This window comes from Galeopterus variegatus, unplaced genomic scaffold (assembly GCF_000696425.1).
Source record: "Galeopterus variegatus unplaced genomic scaffold, G_variegatus-3.0.2 Scaffold3906, whole genome shotgun sequence".
NCBI classification, from domain to species: Eukaryota; Metazoa; Chordata; class Mammalia; order Dermoptera; family Cynocephalidae; genus Galeopterus; species Galeopterus variegatus.
In genome coordinates this window covers 122,242-141,166 of record NW_007730017.1, presented here as the reverse complement: position 1 = coordinate 141,166, position 18,925 = coordinate 122,242, and the positions used below count along the sequence as shown (strand labels likewise).

The window sequence follows — 18,925 nt, the reverse complement described above, 5'->3', positions numbered from 1 at the left end:
AGCTCCGGCTAGAGCCGGGGAGGGAGCGCCTCCCCCCCGCGCCGCAGCCCCGCCGCCCGTCCGCGGACCTTCCGCCCGCGCCTGCCTGCGGCTCCTGGCTGAACCGGGACTCGTCGGCTCCGGACTCGCCACTCCTTCCTCTTCTTCCCTCAGCGTCAGAGAGCCCCAGGCTGCCGCCGGCACCCGCCCGAGGAGCCGAGTCGGGCAGCACCGCCCCTCACGCTGCCGCCGCCACCTCCCCTTCTCCCGCCCACTCCCACCCCCAGCCAAGGCCTGCTGACCGCGCCGAGCCGGACTGGCCACGGCGGCCCGGAGACGGGGGAGGAAGCAGCCGGCCCGCCCCTGGAATCGCGCTGTCGCCGCCACTGAGGGATTGAATTGAGGCGCCGCGGCTGTGGGAGGTGAAAAGGAGGAGCCGCCGCTGGAGTGAGGCGGGGGCAGAGCCGGAGAGACCGACACAGAGAAGGAAACGGGGAGGAGGATGTCTCACCGAGTGGCCGGCTCCCGGATCAGCCCGTGACTTCTACAGCGGCGGGCCTCAGACCCAGCGCGGACTCGGACTTTGTCTTTGGGGGCTCGTGCTCGGCCCTTCGCGGTTTCCGACAGGATCCCTGAGGAGCCGGCGTGCCCGCTGCCCTCCATCCTCTTTCACCATGTCCAAGATGCCGGCCAAGAAGAAGAGCTGCTTCCAGATCACCAGTGTCACCACGGCCCAGGTGGCCACCAGCATCACCGAGGACACCGAGAGCCTAGATGACCCGGACGAGTCACGCACAGAGGACGTCTCCTCCGAGATATTCGACGTTTCTCGTGCCACGGATTATGGCCCAGAGGAGGTCTGCGAGCGCAGCTCCTCCGAAGAGACGCTCAACAATGTTGGGGATACGGAGACTCCCGGGACCGTCTCCCCAAACCTCCTTCTCGATGGGCAGCTGGCGGCCGCGGCGGCTGCTCCCGCCAACGGAGGAGGAGCCGTTCCGGCCCGGAGCGTGGCTGGGGCGCTTGCCAGTACCCTGCCGGCGGCCGCCACCGCGGCCCCCGCCTCCGGGGCACCGGGCGGAACCCCGGTCGCGAGCTCATCCGCCGGGCCAGGAGCTGCAGCCCCATCTCAGCCCCCCACCACTTGTAGTTCTCGTTTTCGAGTGATCAAGCTGGACCACGGTAGCGGGGAGCCCTATCGACGAGGCCGATGGACGTGTATGGAATACTATGAGCGGGATTCAGACAGCAGCGTCCTGACCCGTTCTGGGGATTGCATTAGACACAGCAATACTTTTGACCAGACTGCGGAACGGGACAGTGGCCTGGGCGCCACTGGAGGGTCGGTGGTGGTGGTGGTGACCTCCATGCAGGGGGCGCACGGGCCCGACTCAGGAACTGACAGTTCCTTGACTGCTGTGTCACAGCTACCCCCGTCGGAGAAAATGAGCCAGCCCACTCTGGCCCAGCCGCAGAGTTTTAGCGTTGGGCAGCCACAGCCGCCGCCGCCCGTAGGTGGGGCTGTGGCTCAAAGCTCGGCTCCGCTGCAGCCGTTCCCGGGAGCCGCGGCCGGGCCGCAGCCAATCATGACAACCGCGCCGCCAAGTCAGCCCCAGGGAACCGGGCCTGGCGGCGCCCCTCCGGGACCCGGTGGACAGGGTCTGCCGCCGATGAATGTAACCCTAGCTCAGCCGGCCTTGTCCCTGCCTCCGCAGCCTGCCGTCGGCGCTTCTGTCACGCAGCCGCCCCAGCAGTTCTATCCTCAGCCTCAGATACCGCCGGGGCATTTGCTGCCCGCCCAGCCCTCCGGCCAGAGTGAGTACCTGCAGCACCACGTGGCCGGCCTGCAGCCGCCCAGCCCTGCGCAGCCCTCTTCCACCGGCGCCGGAGCGAGCGCCGCCGCTGCGGCCAGCCTGTCGGTGAGCGCTGGCCAGAATGCCTGCTCGGTGGGTGCGCAGTTAATGGGCGCGTCTTCCCAGCCAAGTGAAGCCGTGGCCCCGGGGCCGGGACCAGCGCAAGGCGGGCAGGCCGCGCCTTGTCAGTCGGCTGTAGTGACCCCGGCTTCTGTGGGAGGTGTGGTGCAGCCCGGCTTGGGTCCCACCGGGGCTGGGCAGCCCCAGTCTGTGCCTCCTCCGCAGCTGGGTGGCAGTGGTCAGCTGCCAGCCATGCCTGGTGCCCCTCATGCCGTGGTGCCCGGAGTTCCAAACGTGCCTGCAGCCGTGCCCGCTCCAAGCGTGCCTAGTGTGTCTACCACTTCTGTTACTATGCCAAATGTACCCGCTCCTCTGGCCCAGTCGCAGCAGCTGAGCAGCCATACGCCAGTCAGCAGGAGCAGCAGCATCATCCAGCACGTTGGGCTGCCTTTAGCGCAAGGCACACACAGTGCACCAACAAGTCTACCACAGTCTGAATTAAGCCAGTTTCAGACTCAGACCCAGCCTTTAGTCGGGCAAGTTGACGATACTAGAAGAAAATCAGAACCCCTACCTCAACCACCACTTTCTCTCATTTCTGAAAATAAGCCTGTTATGAAGCCTCCTGTTGCAGATGCCCTGGCAAACCCCCTTCAGTTAACACCTATGAACAGTCTGGCCACCTCTGTATTCAGCATAGCTATTCCTGTTGATGGTGATGAAGACAGGTATGGAAATCTTTAAATATTTACTAAGGATGCTTGGCCAAATATTGTAGCGTAGGATGCAACTATGGGAGATTTTTCTTTCTTCAATTGAGACCCATGCCATTTTAAATACAAGACTTAGTTTGTGTTTAGTAAAATTGATTTAGATTGCTGGTGTAAAGGTGGGTAATGAGAGAATTGGTCTTGTCACAGTTGTTTAAAAGCACGAAAATGGGTAGGGATGCAGCATTGTTGATTCAGAAAGGTTGATTTTAGCTTAATCCTCACAATTTAAAGGTGGTAGCTAGTGCGTTACGCTCCTGTAGGATTGTCCTTTTCTGAGATATCAATCACACTTGAACACTAGGGCAGAGTTTTGTCAGTGTGAGTTTTGAGGCTGAGACAAAATTATATACAAGTTTTTCATTCTGGGAAACCAGGAGACCCTCTAAAAAAAAAAAAAAAAAAAAAGCGGGGGAAGGTCCACTTGAGGAATATCCTCCACTGTATGTTGAAAGGCTGGAGAGATAATGGTGAAATGTCAAGTCTGTGCTTTGAAGATTACATAGTTCAGCCTTTTAATAAAAGGGGATTGAAGGTCATGAGACTTCCCAATAACTTCTCTAAGTACTATTTTTTGTTGTTTTAAGCAAAAAAAAATATGTATCGGAAAGATGTTCTTATCTTCCATCAGTCTTTTTTCTATAGGAAAGGGAGCTATGAGATAGATTCTTTAACGATAGTAAAAGCCATAGTTCTTGAAATTAGAGTAGTTTTATAGTAAAAGTGGAAATCCTTCTATTTAAAGGATGCTTTTTTTAATGGTTTAAATGAAAATTGGGGTATTGCTACACCAGTTTTGTAACAGTTGGTGTTTGGTTATGGCTTAATGAGGATTTTTAGTGGTTTTGAGGAAATGTCACATGGAAAGTTGACATATTATATATGATATATTACAAATTTTTAAAATTCATTTGTTTTAAAATTATATTTAAACATTACAGAGAAAGTTTCAGGTGTTTTACAGTTAGATATTTGCTGGGGTTTTTGTTTTGAGAGATTAATTTTCGGTGTGTTAAAAGATCAAAACTATTTTTATGGATTTCTAGAATAATTGGTATGTAGAAGAATGCAATGAGATATGTTAAAGCTTTTTCTTCCTGTGTTTCTTCTGAGTTCCTTCACATTTTTTCTTAACTTTCCATTTCTAATTAGTCTTATATTTTTGTTATATACTTCTGTTGGTTTGAAAAATGCTCACTGAAATTCATTCATCTTTGCTTTTTGTAATTCAAAGTTCATCTTTTTTTGTAGGTAACTTGCTTGTGGGGAGTCTTTCTTCAGAACTCTTAGAGAATACCACATGTCCATAAGTGAGATCAGCTAGCTAGACATTGAGAAATTTTATACGGATGGGACTACCAAGTAATGAAACTGATTGATTCCTCAAGCCACTCAGAAAAATTCCTCCACTTTTATAATTGCTCTCATTTTCACACGTAAGGCACACTCGAATGTAGATTGAGTTTTTTTCACCTTTGGTGTAATAGTCAACAGGCATCTTGCCTTTTCTAGTTGCCAGAAGCCTGTTTTTTTCTGATGAATTGGTAAATAACCTTTTGCTCACTTCTCTGCTCTGTACACTCACTACCCCATATTTCTTCAGGAAATGATGACTGGTTTCCCAACCTCCCCTCCTTTCCATACACATGCATACCTATGAATGAGGAATACATTTTCCCTCCTCTTCACCTCTTTCCATTTACGGCACATGTCATTATATTCCTCAGAACTTTAATTTGATGATATGGCACGAAGCAGAGAGATCTTTTGACAAATTGAAACTCTGAGATGTATCCTTTAGGGTGTGACTTCAAAGATGCATTTATTTATTTTTTCTCTTACTGTATTAAAATTTGGTAATCTCAAGAATCCCACTTACAAAGCTGTGAATGTTTGAAGTACAGTTACTCCTGTATCAGTGTTCTTATTAATTGCAACAGTTAATTCAGTGTAGGGGTTTTGATATGTGTGTAGTCCTATTTTTAAACATGACACTTACCTCCCCTCACCCCAATCTTTAAAAATCTACATTGCTTTTCAAGTGTGCATTTCTAATTTTTGTTATATTCTTTCACTGGTTTTTAATGTAACATGCTAGTTTCCAAGATGTAATATTACACATTTGACTGTTTTGTCACTGGACCAAACATACCTGGTGAAGGAATAAATCCATTAAGTAGAAATAATATTTTTTTTTTTAAGTGGAAAGCCTTTGTAAAAGAGAGAGGGCATTGTAAAGTTTTGTGCTTGAAATTAAATAACATAGTTTTCCAGGCATATGTGTAAGTTACTGGGATGAGTACTTTTGAAGTGACAGTACTGACAAAATCTTAATATGCTTTTGGGTTGCCTTCTTAAATCAAAATCTGTACATAGTCTTATTTGCAATCATTCAAATATAAAATAATTTTGAGTGAGAGTTCTTGAGTAATTATGACTCAAATTTTGTGAATAGTTTGACAAATTTCAGATCCTAAGGAAATATTTGTGAATGAGGTATTTGCTTTAAAAAGAAAAATTGACTTTAATAAACACAGTCTATTTCTTTGAGAAAAGTAAGGAAAATTAGAGATTAACAAAAAGATCAAGATGGTTTAAGGTTGATATTATTGAAAACTGAATCTTGTGATTTTGGTTCCATTATCTAATAGGGGGCTCTATATTGGCTCATTTTTGAGATCATTTATATTAAAAAACCAAGCCTTCTATTAATACATTTTAATATTATCACAGCTTTAGGAGAGCTGATGGTTGTATATTCAGAAAGGTTTGAATTAGCATTGCCTATTGACCCTACATTATTAATTACCATAAAGTTTATATATCTTTCCAGCCATTTTCATTAGAAAGGCTTATTATGGTCAGCTGTTGAGAGACTTTAGATTGATTTTGTATAAACTGGTGGATATAATGATGGTTGAAAATATGGCTCATAAAAAAATGTGTAGCCACTTTTACAGTGGACATTACAAAATTTGTTTAAACTACTTACTTAACAAACTCCTTTTCTATAAATGAGGGAAGGTGCAAAATATTATTGGTCCTTTTGGAAAAGGAACACAGTACAGATTGCTCTCCATTGATAGCTGACCAGTGTGAACTCTGTAGGCCGAATTGTGAACTGTCAACTGTGCCCAAAGACTGTTGAAAACCTGACTGTAAGGATCCCTTGGTGGCACATATCTCTATATCTTGTTAATGGTTTTCTTTGTGTAGTTTGCTAATGACTACTGATAAAGTATTACATATTGTGAATGTTAAGTGTTGTGTCCTGGTATGTGCTATTAAGTATGTAAATACAAGTTTTGGTTCTACATTTATATATATACACGAGTTCTGCTCTGTTTTTTTTTTTTTTTTAACTTGAAGTTTAAGTGAGAGGATTATGTAAATGTATACCAGGAGACAGAATTGTCAGTCATTGCTGTAAAAACTGTAGGTACTTCTTAGGAGCTCTGATACGAAAGTCTCATTAGACTGAAGTCTTTAAAAATGGAAGCTCCCTACTTGAATCTTTATTTCTTGGGAGCCTACATTTCTTTATCTATTGAATTGTGGAAGTAATTTTGCTTTTACACCTTACACAGTTGATGTGTAAATCACACAGTAGATACCATCTTAAGCCTATCTAAGCCTTTGAGAGTATTCTTACCGAGGAGTTGGTAATCAGAAGGTAAAATCATATGTATATGTGACATTATTTAGTATAAAAACTGATATTGGTGCATTAATGGGGTGCCACAATGATTACTAAAGTATAGTTTATTCATAAAGTTGACTGTAAGGTAAAGGCTCATGATTTCTCAAAGTACCTGAAATTCCCAAAACCAAGAGCTGTATCAGTAGGTGTGTGGCCGTTTATATTCATGGTGACACATCGTGTTGAAAAATTTTGTGTGATCTAAATCATATAGACCAAACATTGGTTAATTTTTTTAGAAAACGTATGGGCTTGTATGTGGAGGTTCCACATAACTTTTAATATATAATACAGGTTCCAAGTAACTTTTAATAAGACTTGTTTTTTCTCTATAAGGGAAGAGAATGTATGAGATCACAAATCTTGAACTAAATTATCTTTATGAGAAGTCATTTTATACAGGACTGGTAGTAGGGGTGTATATGTTCTCTGTTTCCTGAGAATAAATCTAATACCTATTTTTCTTTCAAGAATTCTGATAGCACTAATTTGGAAATAGTCTTGTGTGATACTGGATTTGTCTTGCTAATTTGTAATGTGGTTTATCTTTCTGTACACCAGAAGAGGTTGGAGTAGTCATTCTCTCTACTGTCCTCCAGTAACTAAGAGCAGTCCCACTAATCACATGATAAAGAAACCAAAATAAATTTCTTTCCTAATAGAGCAATGGTTGTTAGGAGAGTATAAAAGGATTTTGATTTTCTTTTCCTAAAATGGCAGGAGTTAGGGGGTGCGGAAATGAAGGATGATAGCATATAACCAAGACTGTAGAAAATAAGGTGGAATGACATAAAAAATGGTCTCAGAAGAAGTAGGAGCACTAGTCAATAGTGAGGAGCAGGGGTGTAATTCCTTCTTTGAGTAATTGTTTTAGACCAGAGTGTATTTCCTTTTTTGAAGAGATACTGTTTATTTCTTAATTGCATACTCTTTAAATACTTAAGTATGAAGAAGGCGAGTCTTTCCAAAAGCAGATCTGTCTGGTTAAATGTAGCCCAAGTGATGTTCCCTAAGTAATTCCTTCTTACTGGGAATAGCAGATTTTTAATAAGAAATCTTAATAGTTCGTAGTATTTAAGGGGTATGTGCAGCAAAATACTGAACTGGAATAAACCCTTTAAGCTTGTGGTTTTTCCTTATGCTACAACAGTGGGCTTCTGTTTTGAAGCTATTATTTTAGATGGTATAATCCTAATTATAGCATCTACAAAGAGTATGCATACCTGAATCGTTGGTATAATGTTTTTCCCACAGCAGTTCTTGAACATACCAAATTGCTCAATATTTGTTACGTTCTTGATTTAGTATTACTTAGGGCAAAAATGGAGTCCCCCCATAAAGATTTAGGAACAGCCAATTTGCATTATTCCTGTACATCATTCTTGACTTTAATAAATATAATTTAATGTAGACTTAAAATTTGGCTAGTAATGTTAAGGGTATATTGACAGGCTGCTTTATCTATAGAAAGGATGTGCATAATTTCTACTTTTAAATGAGGTGAATTAAATTTCATCTATACTGCTCTGGATTGCTTACCTCTCAATTTAAAGCCCCAAATCAGATTTAAGTATTTAGTTTTATTTATACCCAAGCTAACATTTGTTTAAAAAAGAGAATGAGCTCTCATCCTTTTAGTTGTACATTTATATATGATGGTTAAGTGAAAATTCTGCAGATAATAGAGTTAATAGTTTTATTAGTATTTACCTGGGACATACCTACTATCAGAGTGAGGTCTGAATGTTAAATTACTTAAAACCTCCTTTCCCATAAGCTTTCACTAAAATTTGACTAAAGAATATTGCTCTGTAGAAGATAAACTTTGTAATTAATGTCAATTATTGTAAATAATGTTAGTGTATTTTTAAATGTTATTTTTATTTTTTGAGGCCATCTCTCTTCATTATTACAAAAGTAAATTGTTTAATCTGTGAATAAAGGATTCCCAAAACAAGGTTTGAAGCCCACTGGATTCTAAAGTAGAATTAGAATTGAGTTTTACCAAGTGGTTTTGTATGTTAAATCAAAATAAATCCTTGCTTGATCTGTGGTCTACCTAACCTTTGAAGACAAAACAAAAATGAAAAAGGGATGGGAGCTCTTTTGAGCTAATAAAATTAATAGTGTGTTTAATTATGTATTAACATATCGTATGGGTGACCATTACAGACAGTGGAGTCAGACACATCCGTGCTTGAAATCCAACTGAGCTATATATTGAAGGCATTTCACCTTGAGCTAGTTGCTTAGTCTTCTAAGTCTGTTGTTTCCACATATGAAAATGGGGATAATACCTTTCTTGGAGAGTTTGAAAGGATTAAAAGGGGTATGCAAGTAATTCGTGAATAATTCATAAGACAATATGTATGGCAAACATACATCACAGAAATGTGAATATTTCATTGTCCAAACTTTTCACAGATTATCCCTTGACATGCTACAAACCATACAGTTTTTGTTCTGTTTTGTTTTGTTTTTTAGGTTAGTGATCTTTCCATTAGGAAAAAAAAAAAAAGACTAACATTTACAACTTGGGATGGACATAATTATAATGTCTTGAACAGCAATGTTGATGCATACCAAGAGTCTTTGATTTTGTTGATCTAGAAGTATAATTGTATGGTGTGAATGTAGTCAGAAAAGGAAGCGTTTTTAGGGTAGGGAAGTCATGATGTAGTGAGAAGCATGGCAAATTATGTTCTAATTCTGGCTTTTCCACCACTTAGCTGGTCTCTTCAGTCAACTCATTTAATTTCTCTGTTTTTTCTCATTGGTAAAATTAGAATTTGAGACTTGGTCAAATTTTAAGGTTCAGTCTATACATTCAGACATGCTTCATGAGAGAGCTGCCAACTTAAACTTTCCTTGTCAAATCCCTGTCCTGCCACTAGACTATTGTGTGACAATAAATGAAGTTTGCAAATACTCATTAAGTAGGTTGAATGCCCAAGAAAACATTTAAAGCAACAATGTCAGTCATTTAACTTTCATTGTGCTGAGTAGTAAGCACTGGGATACAGAAATAAGATTGTCCTGCCCTTCACGATCTCAGGCTGTGTGAAAATGATGATCAAACATACACTTCAGTATACACCGTAGGCCGAGATGGAGTAAATATTAGGTCTTAATGGGAAAAATTTGGGACATGAAATCAGATTGGATTGGGGAGGTAGTAAGTAGAGTGACTGTTCTCTGCATAAATAATGCATTTATACAGTTCAAAATCCAAAATATACAAAAGAATATAAATTGAAAGCCTCTCTGCCACCTTTGTCCTCCAGCCACCCAATTTCTGTCCTCAGAAGCAACCCATTATTACTTGTGCAGTCTTCTGAAGCTAACTCATGAACTGAATCTTAAAAGTGTCATTAAGATTAGATAACTGAAGAGAAGGGGATGGTTTTCCAAGCAAAGGGAGAAGGTAGTTTGTGTAATGATATGGAAGAGTAAGTATCTTTCATATTTGGAAAATATGATTAATTTGACAGATACCAGAGTGAAGGGCTTAAATGTCATGGTAAGAAATTTAGATTCTTATAATTTTTATAGGTTTATGGTTACTGTAATAAGTATTTCTTGAAGCTCTTATTATTAAAATAGTATGAATCTTGGAACCATTTCAGTACCCTTTTCAGTCACTACTGTATTTTAAGTTAAAATCTTATGATAAAGTTGCGATTAGGGAATGTCTGGGAGAGCACTGAGTCCCCCAAATCAGAATTCTCATCCAAATGGAATATATTAAATAGTTTGGTACACCTGGTTCTAAGTTTAAGTGTTCTGTTTGCCTCAATATTACCTTGATGATGACGTAACATTTGGTACATGTTAAGATATGCTACCAAAAGTTTATTTTTATATACATAATTTGGATAACGTAACCTTGTATTAAACATAAACCAAGCTTAATTGTGTCAGGCCTTGTGTACACGTAATCTCTTTTGAACTTTTCAACAACCTGTAAGGAAGTGTTTTCTTTATGGATTAAAGAAACTGGAGATCTGAGAATTTGAGTCACAGCTATTAAGTGACAAAGCATAGACTCGTACTGAGACTTTTGACTCTAAAGCCAGTGCTCTTAGATATTCCCAGAGTTAGAAGTTTTGTTTTATTACTTGGCAGACAATGAGGAAAAGCTCCTGTAACCACTGATATATTGTATTGTAACCCTTTACCTAAAAGATATTTTTAATCATTTAAAATCTCAAGATAATGTTGGAGATGGCCCTAATTAATTTTCTGCTTACTGCATTTCCCTGGTTTATATTTAGACATCTCTGAAGTTGAGTTTTGACAAAGGTAGGATAAAGAGAAAGGTGTTTGCTGAGTTCAGAGCTCATGTATGTGATCCTTTAAGCTTTGGCAATTTTTGTAGCTTACTTTTGATGTGTGGGGGATGTGTTGTTTTTCCTCCTGGTTATAGTTTACCTACAAGGATAGTATCTTGTTAAAGAAGGTAGACATATGTCACATGCTTTGAATCCCTTTTTTATATACTACTTTCAAGTACCTGGAAATTAGCATGACAGACTATTTTAGTATATAAAGTCTGGGAGAAAAGAATATATTCACTGGTTTTAAAAAAATGTCTACAAATAGGAAAAAAGCATTTTCCTTTAGGTGACTGAAGTAAATTCCTTACAAACCACACCTCAGTCTTCCTAAGAATTGTTTTGTTGGCTCTTTATTTAGAATGGTAGTTTCTATTGACATGAAATAAATTATTAGTAAATTGGTTTCAAATTTTATTTCTTGGGCAAAAGAGAATTTGTGACCAAAGCTGAATAAAATTCAATATTTCTTTCTAATAATTTTTAAAATTTCAGTTGCCTCTTGATGCCTTCAAGTTTCATAGACTATAAGCCTTGAAATGATCCCATTCCCAGGATTTTCCTTGGGCTCTTAATCGCCTCAATTTTATGTCCTTCCAAAGCAGAAGCCTGTGATAATCAGGACCTTCATTATTTATAGATGGCTCTTTCCCTTTCTGCCCCCATGAAGTTCTCAATCAGCTAGGTTTCACAGACTTGACCCCTTTAATTTATGCCTGTTAATCAATGTTTGGGGCTAGTTATTGTTGCTGTTTGCTAAAAATCCTTCAGTTTAACATCCCAGTTGATGGATTCCAAAAACAAAAAATTTCGTGTAAGACTAAGTTTTTATTCCTAGATTTTAGATTTTTTAAAAATGTCTTAAGTATAGTACACAGGTTGTATAACTCCAGATGGCTTCTTTATTTTGAGTATATGTAGAAAAAGTGATTGTTAATTGTCAGTGTTTGCAATCTAAATGTATTCTGACATGTTCTTAAAAATTTTTAAGTGCATTTTTCCCCCTCACAGGTTCTTTTCACACCCCAAGATTGACTATTAAGTACAGATATGTTCTCTATTTCACTTTTACGTTTGGCTTATGAGAAATATTTCACTATTATCCTGTAAAAATGCTGAAATTTTATAACTTAAGTCACATGACTTCATTTGAAACCAATTTATTTGGCTTATGAATTTGATTCAAATTAAATATCTGTATTTCCAAAGTCAAGGGATCTGAAGTTCTTTTAAAGAATGTCATCCTTATAAATATATTGTGAATACTTTCGAATGGATTTTTAATTCCAAACCTCCAAGTTTACTCTTTGTTATTTTCTTGTATATACTACCTTCCTCTTTGAGTCACTCTGTATAAACTCGAGGTCTCCAAACATACCTGTGAGGATAGCAGACTAGTTCCCATATGTTCCGGGACAGGCTTGGTTTAAAAAAAAATAAGCCAAATTAAGTTTTCAATTAGTTGAGTTGGTTTTCATTTGATTTGGCAGAATGATTTCTAAGTACAGTGAAAAAAGTGGCCTGACAAATATATCTTGAGGATATAAACCATTAAATAAATAGTAGTTAAAAGCCTCTTAAGCTTTTCTTGTTATTAGCAGGTATAATCAGTGCCTTTGATGTGTTACACCTAGTTAAGAGAAGAGCAGAGAAAGAGTTAAAAGAATAAAATGGAGTTGAAGTAGGGCAAGCAAGAAGTACACATATTAACAAACAGCTGTGTCAGTGATGCATCTACTATTGGTCTGCCTTTTCTACTTTGGGATTATCTAAGAGATTCCTACCAGTTAAAATCAAAAGTACCTTCTAAAAATTATTTTTAAAAATTCAGTTAATGGCAGAACTTAATGAGTAGTAATCTGAGTTTTGAAATCATGAAATTCTATTGTATATTTGTTTTCTTTGATGATCATTGATACTTTATTGCTATTCCAGTAGACCTTGGAAATAATTTTTTTTCTTATACTAACAGTTCTGCAGAGACTTTCTTAAGGCACTTATTAGAGCCTCAGAATTGCCATGTCATATCTGAACCTCATTTTGTAGATAAAATAATAGCTATTGAGCATTGACTGCATGCCAGAAGCTTTACATGTAGTCTTAGTTCCTCAACCATCCCTCAAACCTGGATAGTAATAACATCATTTAACAGATAAAGAGACAGACCTGGAGAGATCAGAATTTAACTCTGCTGTGTGTTTAGCATAGTGCTTTTAAGAGCGTAAACTCTAGGACATCCGGCTAGTTACTTTTATCTTACCCAGCTCTCTCATCTGTGAGAAGGGAGTATATGGCTGGTAGGGCTGATGTGAGAATTGAGTTAATAAATGTAAGCCACTTAGAGTAGTGTCTGGTACATAATAAGCACTTAACGTTCTTAGCTGCTGCTATTACTCTACTATAACCTGGGTCAAGAATTTAAAAGTGATGTGGCAAATTTTTTTAGCTCTCAAATGGAAAAGTTGGGGGTATGGGAGACTATAGAAATATGCTGAGGAGGAGGCAGAACTGTTAGGCAGCAGGTTTATCAAATGTTTAGTCCCCTGAGAAACCATTCCTGAGATATGAGGTGAATCATACACACAGGGAGCTTGCCCAGATGAGCCCATCAGTTAAGTGTCTATGGTGATAGCTCTAGGGAATGGTAGAAATGAATAATTATGGTGAATAGGCTTTTACCCCTTAAAGGGGTACTGTACAATACAAGAAGTTAGAAAGGTGCTATACAATTGCAGCATTATTTTTTTGCCCTAGCCCAGTGGAATCATACATAAATGATTTTGAAGGAAGAAATGAGTCAAGTACAGCCCAGGAAAGGGGACTCTTTATTGTTCATTATCAAACCCTTTTAGCAGATTCTAAGAATTTTTATATTGTGAAGATATAGCTTAACTGATTTTACATGAATACTCTACTGGAGAACAGCTTTGTTAAACTGCTAAACCAATATTTATAAAGGCATCTGATACAGAGTAGTGTTTGTTAGGCTATGAAATAGTCACATTCATATGTACACACACAAAATTGGGTGCTAGTTAGTATTTTTATCTGTATTACCCTTTCTTTTAGAACTGTGATCCTGAATTATTATTGGGGTCTGCTGGATTTTGTCCAGGTTTTAATTTTTTTCAGAGTGGTGTTTTAAGCAAGCTTATGTGGTTTTTTCCTTTCTTTCTTTCTTTTTTTTTTTTTAATTAAAGCAGTTACATTGTATTAGAAATCTAAAAAATCTTCCAGCTTTTTTTTGAAAAGTAGTGATTTTACTGTACATTCTCAACTTCGTTTCCGTTTGATTCTCGGATCTCACAGGAATCCTTCAGCTGCTTTCTACCAAGCGTTCCATTTGAACACGTTACAGGAATCAAAGAGCCTCTGGGATAGGTATGAATACTTAATATATGGAATGCATACATGCAAAAATGTATGCATGAATTGCATTGCTTTGCACTGTACTGGTTTTTCATCATTAAAACTGGTCTTTTTATTTGTTATTTTACGGGGGGGAGGGGGAATCACACGGTATCTAGCATGGGACAAAGCAGCAAAATAAACCAAAAGGACAATCTATATTTTACATAGAATATAAACATACTTTTCTCCTTACTGCATTTTATGCACTTTAAGTATATCTATTGAATTTTATAATGTGAAATAGCCACTTACAGTATATTTTAATGTAAAAATATATTCTATAAAATAAACTATCTACAGTTATTTTAATTTTTATGCTGTTTATATGGTTTCTCTGTAAAACTGTAGTGATTCAAAGCAAAATGTTATTTCGAACTAAGAAGCAAAATGTTATTTCAAACTAAGAATTAGAGGAGAGACAAGACCAAGGTATCGAAGTGTAGTCATTGTTAAATTTTTGTTGAGAAACTTTAATAACAAGTTTCTTTGCTAGAACTTACTAGATATGCATTACTGATTTGTAAGCCCCTAAAACAGTTTGCTTTCTCACAGAAATATATAGATTTTATTTTTAACTTTTAAAAATATAGAATGAAGTCTTAAAGTTCATTTATGGCAAAAGATATTTTGGTTTATCTTTCTGCTTCACACACATTTTAAGTAGTGTATGCTCTGTTCAGTTATTTTGCTGAATATTTATCAGCGCTCCATCATTCTTGTGTTTAATTAACAGAAGTTGAGTGCAAACAATGTTTATAAAATTCACACAAAGCTTCTTAGATTCTTTTAACTCTGCCTGGCAATGCATTTGTGTCTTCGGGCATAGGTTTGGATAACACTCATGGACTCAACTCCATCACTTCCCTAGGAAAGAGTATTGCTAAGTACATGTACATGTCATATTAAGACATGGTGTACATCATCTGGAAATGATAAAAGCCTTAATTCTTAGGCTTGATTTGCTTATGTGTGTTACTCTAAAGAAATTTTCTAACAGTATCTTTTTGATGTTCCTTACTTAACCAAAAATATTTTAAAATAGTTACTTTTAGAATAGGAAGTTTTAAAATTTGTGGTACCATGTTTATAAAATCAATTTTTAAATAGTTCCACTATAGCAGTATAAATTAATACATAAATGTAGACTATGGCATGAAATGAGCATGAAAGTTTAATCATTGAAATAGTTATCAAAGTCAGAGTGTGAGTACTTTGGGGTGTACTTTATACTTTCCCCTTAGAAAAAGAAAAAATAACACTCCTATTTAGAAATGTAATAAGAGTAGTTTTCAGATGTGTGCTCGTTTATTTCAAATAGCTAACTTTCCTGAGTTTACATGAGCAGTGTGAATGATGTATATTATTTTCATCAAAATAGTGTAGGGAGGTTTAAGCTTTTTTATAATATTAAATGGCTTTTTTTGTTTGATTATAAAACAACCATAGAAGTTGCCTGGTCATCATTTGTTGTTACAGCTAAATACTCCTTATCTGTTTTCTTTTTTAGATACCAGAAACTTTTAAGGTATCAGAAATGAAGCAAGTTGCTGTATCTGTAGTTTATCATGGGTTGAAATATTTTCCCTTCTCCTTGGAGCCTGTTGTACGGAGCCACAGAAGTTAACAGATACTTGTTTATAGTGTGTTAATGCCAAAATATAATAAGAACGTATATTCTAGATCAACCATTCTTCTTTGTAGATTGGCCTCTTGGTACCAAGGTGACAAGTCCAACCCAGTAGAAACTGACTAGTGGCTTCCTCTTAACTTTTGAACTAACTTATTAAATTTTCAATTGAGAGATGCAATAGTGGCTAGCTTTATTAGTCCTAACAATGTACAACTCCAGTTGGCAAATATCTACAGACTTGTTAATAGGTGTATCAGCTAATAAAATAGTATTGTGGGACTGTTTAATCATTGCAGACAGGAGTTGAAGAGTTGTATGTGCTAAGCATTAAAAAATACTAAATATAACTTCTAACCTTGTTTGTTTTGGACCTCACCATATTACCTTATTCAAATTTGACTGTTATAAAGTTAGGATTACTTTTTATTTTATTACCAATTTGGCAAATAAGTATTTTGCAGGGGTGATTCTGTTGTTAAATATGAGGGTACTTCAGAAAGTTCATGGAAAGATTGTATTGTCTTTTAATTCTGTTTTTCCATGAACTCTTTGAAGTGTATTCATAGAACCATTCAGGAGTTTAAGGGATTACAAATTCCTTATATTATGTACTGTATTATCTACCTGTTTTGAGGCATAAATTTGCCTATCATGTTGCTAAATACCATATTTCAATAGGCTCCTATTTACGAAATCTTGGAAATCATTTTCAGTAGGGGCAGCTTTTCAGTCCCATGCTAATTTTCATTAAACCCGCCCTAGGCCCTGGTTTTTTTGTCTTACTTAAAAGAATGGAATCTCTTTCTCTGCCCCCAGGATTCTTTTAGTTTGGCAGAGTATCTTTTAATCAAAATATAAGTAACTACTATTCCTTTCTTACACTGACTTAAAGTTCTCTAATGGCCTGTTCGTTTTCTTCCCTAGTCAAATTAGAGTTAAGTTGAGAGGCTTTTCATCAACCAGTCTACCTCTGCCTATATTTAGATATTTCCTTCTTCCATTGCTATCCAGTGCTTTACTCAGTTACTGTACTAAAATTGAAGCTAGTCTGAAACCTTCCTTTCCCTTTTCCTGTAGGTGCCATCATGGTTTCTGTCTTCCCTGTGTGTCGTTTCAGAGTCCTCAGGGAATCAATCAGCTGAAACCATCTTCAAATATAAGGACAGTAGATACTGATAGTTCAAAAAATAATCCAACCCTTTCTTAGAAAGCCCAAACTGTTTTAAAGTGAATAATATTAGCTTTCCAGGAAATTACCTTACTATGAAGGCAGTTTTTAGTGATGTTCTAGCCTATAGGACATTTCAGAGTACTAAGTTTAAAATTTGACTTTCTGTTTTTCTTCTTTAAAGAACAGTTTTCCAAAGTTATTTTTTGGCATTGTTTTGTTAAATCAAACAGAATTAGTTTAGAAATCTATCCTGATATCACTGGAGAGCACGCTGTCATTGGGAGACCTTTGTCAGCAAAAGGTCAGGGTAAGAATTTTTAGCAAACAATTTTACCCTCTACTAAATATCACGTCAGTAAAGTAAAGGAGTACTAGAGGGAAGAAACTTTAGTTCAGGTAGACTAAAGGAGAAAATTAGGTAGCTTGTAAGGATTTAGCCTCATTGATAAGCACTTGCAGTGTTTTCGCCTTCATGGAAAAAAAATGCATAAATATAGTAGTAACAGTTGCTAGGTATACCATCCCCTTGAGTCTGCTTGTCTTTCCTTATGGTAGCACTAGTAATTAAAGAGAAATTAATAAGAAAGGTAGTACACATGGGTTCTTAATTTAAAATGAATGTCTGAGTAAGTTTGTGGTAAGTCTTTTACTAGGTTCTTGATGATTTCTGTTAAATTAAGTTTTTTACAGTGATTATTCACGTACATCTAATTACAACTAGTTTAAAAATTATTTGGTAAAAAATGTGTTAAAACTCAAGTATTTTGTGTTAAAAAGACTTGCATTATTTCCTGTCATTGTTATCTATGAGATTTCATTTTGAAGCTAGGAGTAAATTAGAACTAAGATGCTTATATCATAAATATGATGGATAGCATATGAGACAATTTGTTTTCTTTTGCTCATCCTCTAAGAAGCTTGAGTCCATCATTAAATTAACATCCACCAGCACTTGTTAATCTAAATGGTAAGACTAAGGTTTCACAACTTGGCTTATCTAGATTTTGGATGCTCAGTGATAGGACTTTTAAAAAATCTTTTTATTGAAATATAATTCATATTTTAAAAGTACACCATTCATAAATCTACAACTCAAACTGAACACAGCTATGTAACCAGCACCCAGATCAAGACAGAATATTATAAGCCTCCCTCATGACCTCTTCATGCCTTTTCTAGTCACTGCTCTCCCTACCCTAACTTCTACTGTTTTACGTAAGTAGAATCATACACTATAAACACTCATACGTGTGTATCCATGGGTTCCGCATCCGAGCGTTCAACCAACCACGGATCAAAAATATTTGGAAAAAGAATTGTACTGTACATGTAAAGATTTTTTTCTTGTCATTATTTCTTAAACAATACAGTATAACAACTGTTTACATAGCATTTACATTGTATTAGGTATTATAAATAACCTAGAGATGATTCGAAGCATACAGGAGGAAGTGCATAGGCCATATGCAGATACTACATTTTATGTCAGTGACTTGAGCATCCACAGATTTTGGTATCTGTGGGAGGTCCTGGAACCATAACCATCCAGTTCCCCACAGATACCAAGGGACAACTGTATTTTGTGTCTGGCCTCTTTCACCCAATATTATGCTTGAGATTCATCTGCATGGTTCTGCATCGTTGTAGATATACGAATTACACAGTTTTAAGAATCATTATAGTGGATTACTTGTTGGAGATTGTTACTGGTTAAATTTTCTCTCTAATTATTGTGTGTAAGTACTTTGAGGATGTGAACCTGAACCATTTTGTAAACAACCCAAATATATTCCCTGATAATTTGTACCTAGTACTTACATAATTTATCATCTGATTGTATGTCAAACTATTCCAGTTCAGGACATGTAGTGGAGTATAATCCAAGAAGCTAAAAATTAGAGCACAGATTTTTAATGACCTGTCACCGTTCAAGGCTGTTTCTCCCTTCCTTCCTTCCTTCCTTCCTTCCTTCCTTCCTTCCTTCCTTCCTTCCTTCCTTCCTTCCTTCCTTCCTTCC

General features: G+C 37.8%; 1 protein-coding gene across 1 annotated transcript in view; it reads left to right on the top strand.

The window, feature by feature from the left end:
* Positions 1-653: 653 nt before the first annotated feature.
* The window catches only part of TSC22D2 (TSC22 domain family, member 2), a 50,190-nt gene continuing 31,918 nt past the window's right edge, over positions 654-18,925 (top strand). The window contains exons 1-2 of the mRNA XM_008586262.1: positions 654-2,620; positions 14,006-14,077. Of these exons, the coding sequence (XP_008584484.1) occupies positions 654-2,620; positions 14,006-14,077 (2,039 nt within the window). The remainder of the gene's footprint in view (positions 2,621-14,005; positions 14,078-18,925) is intronic.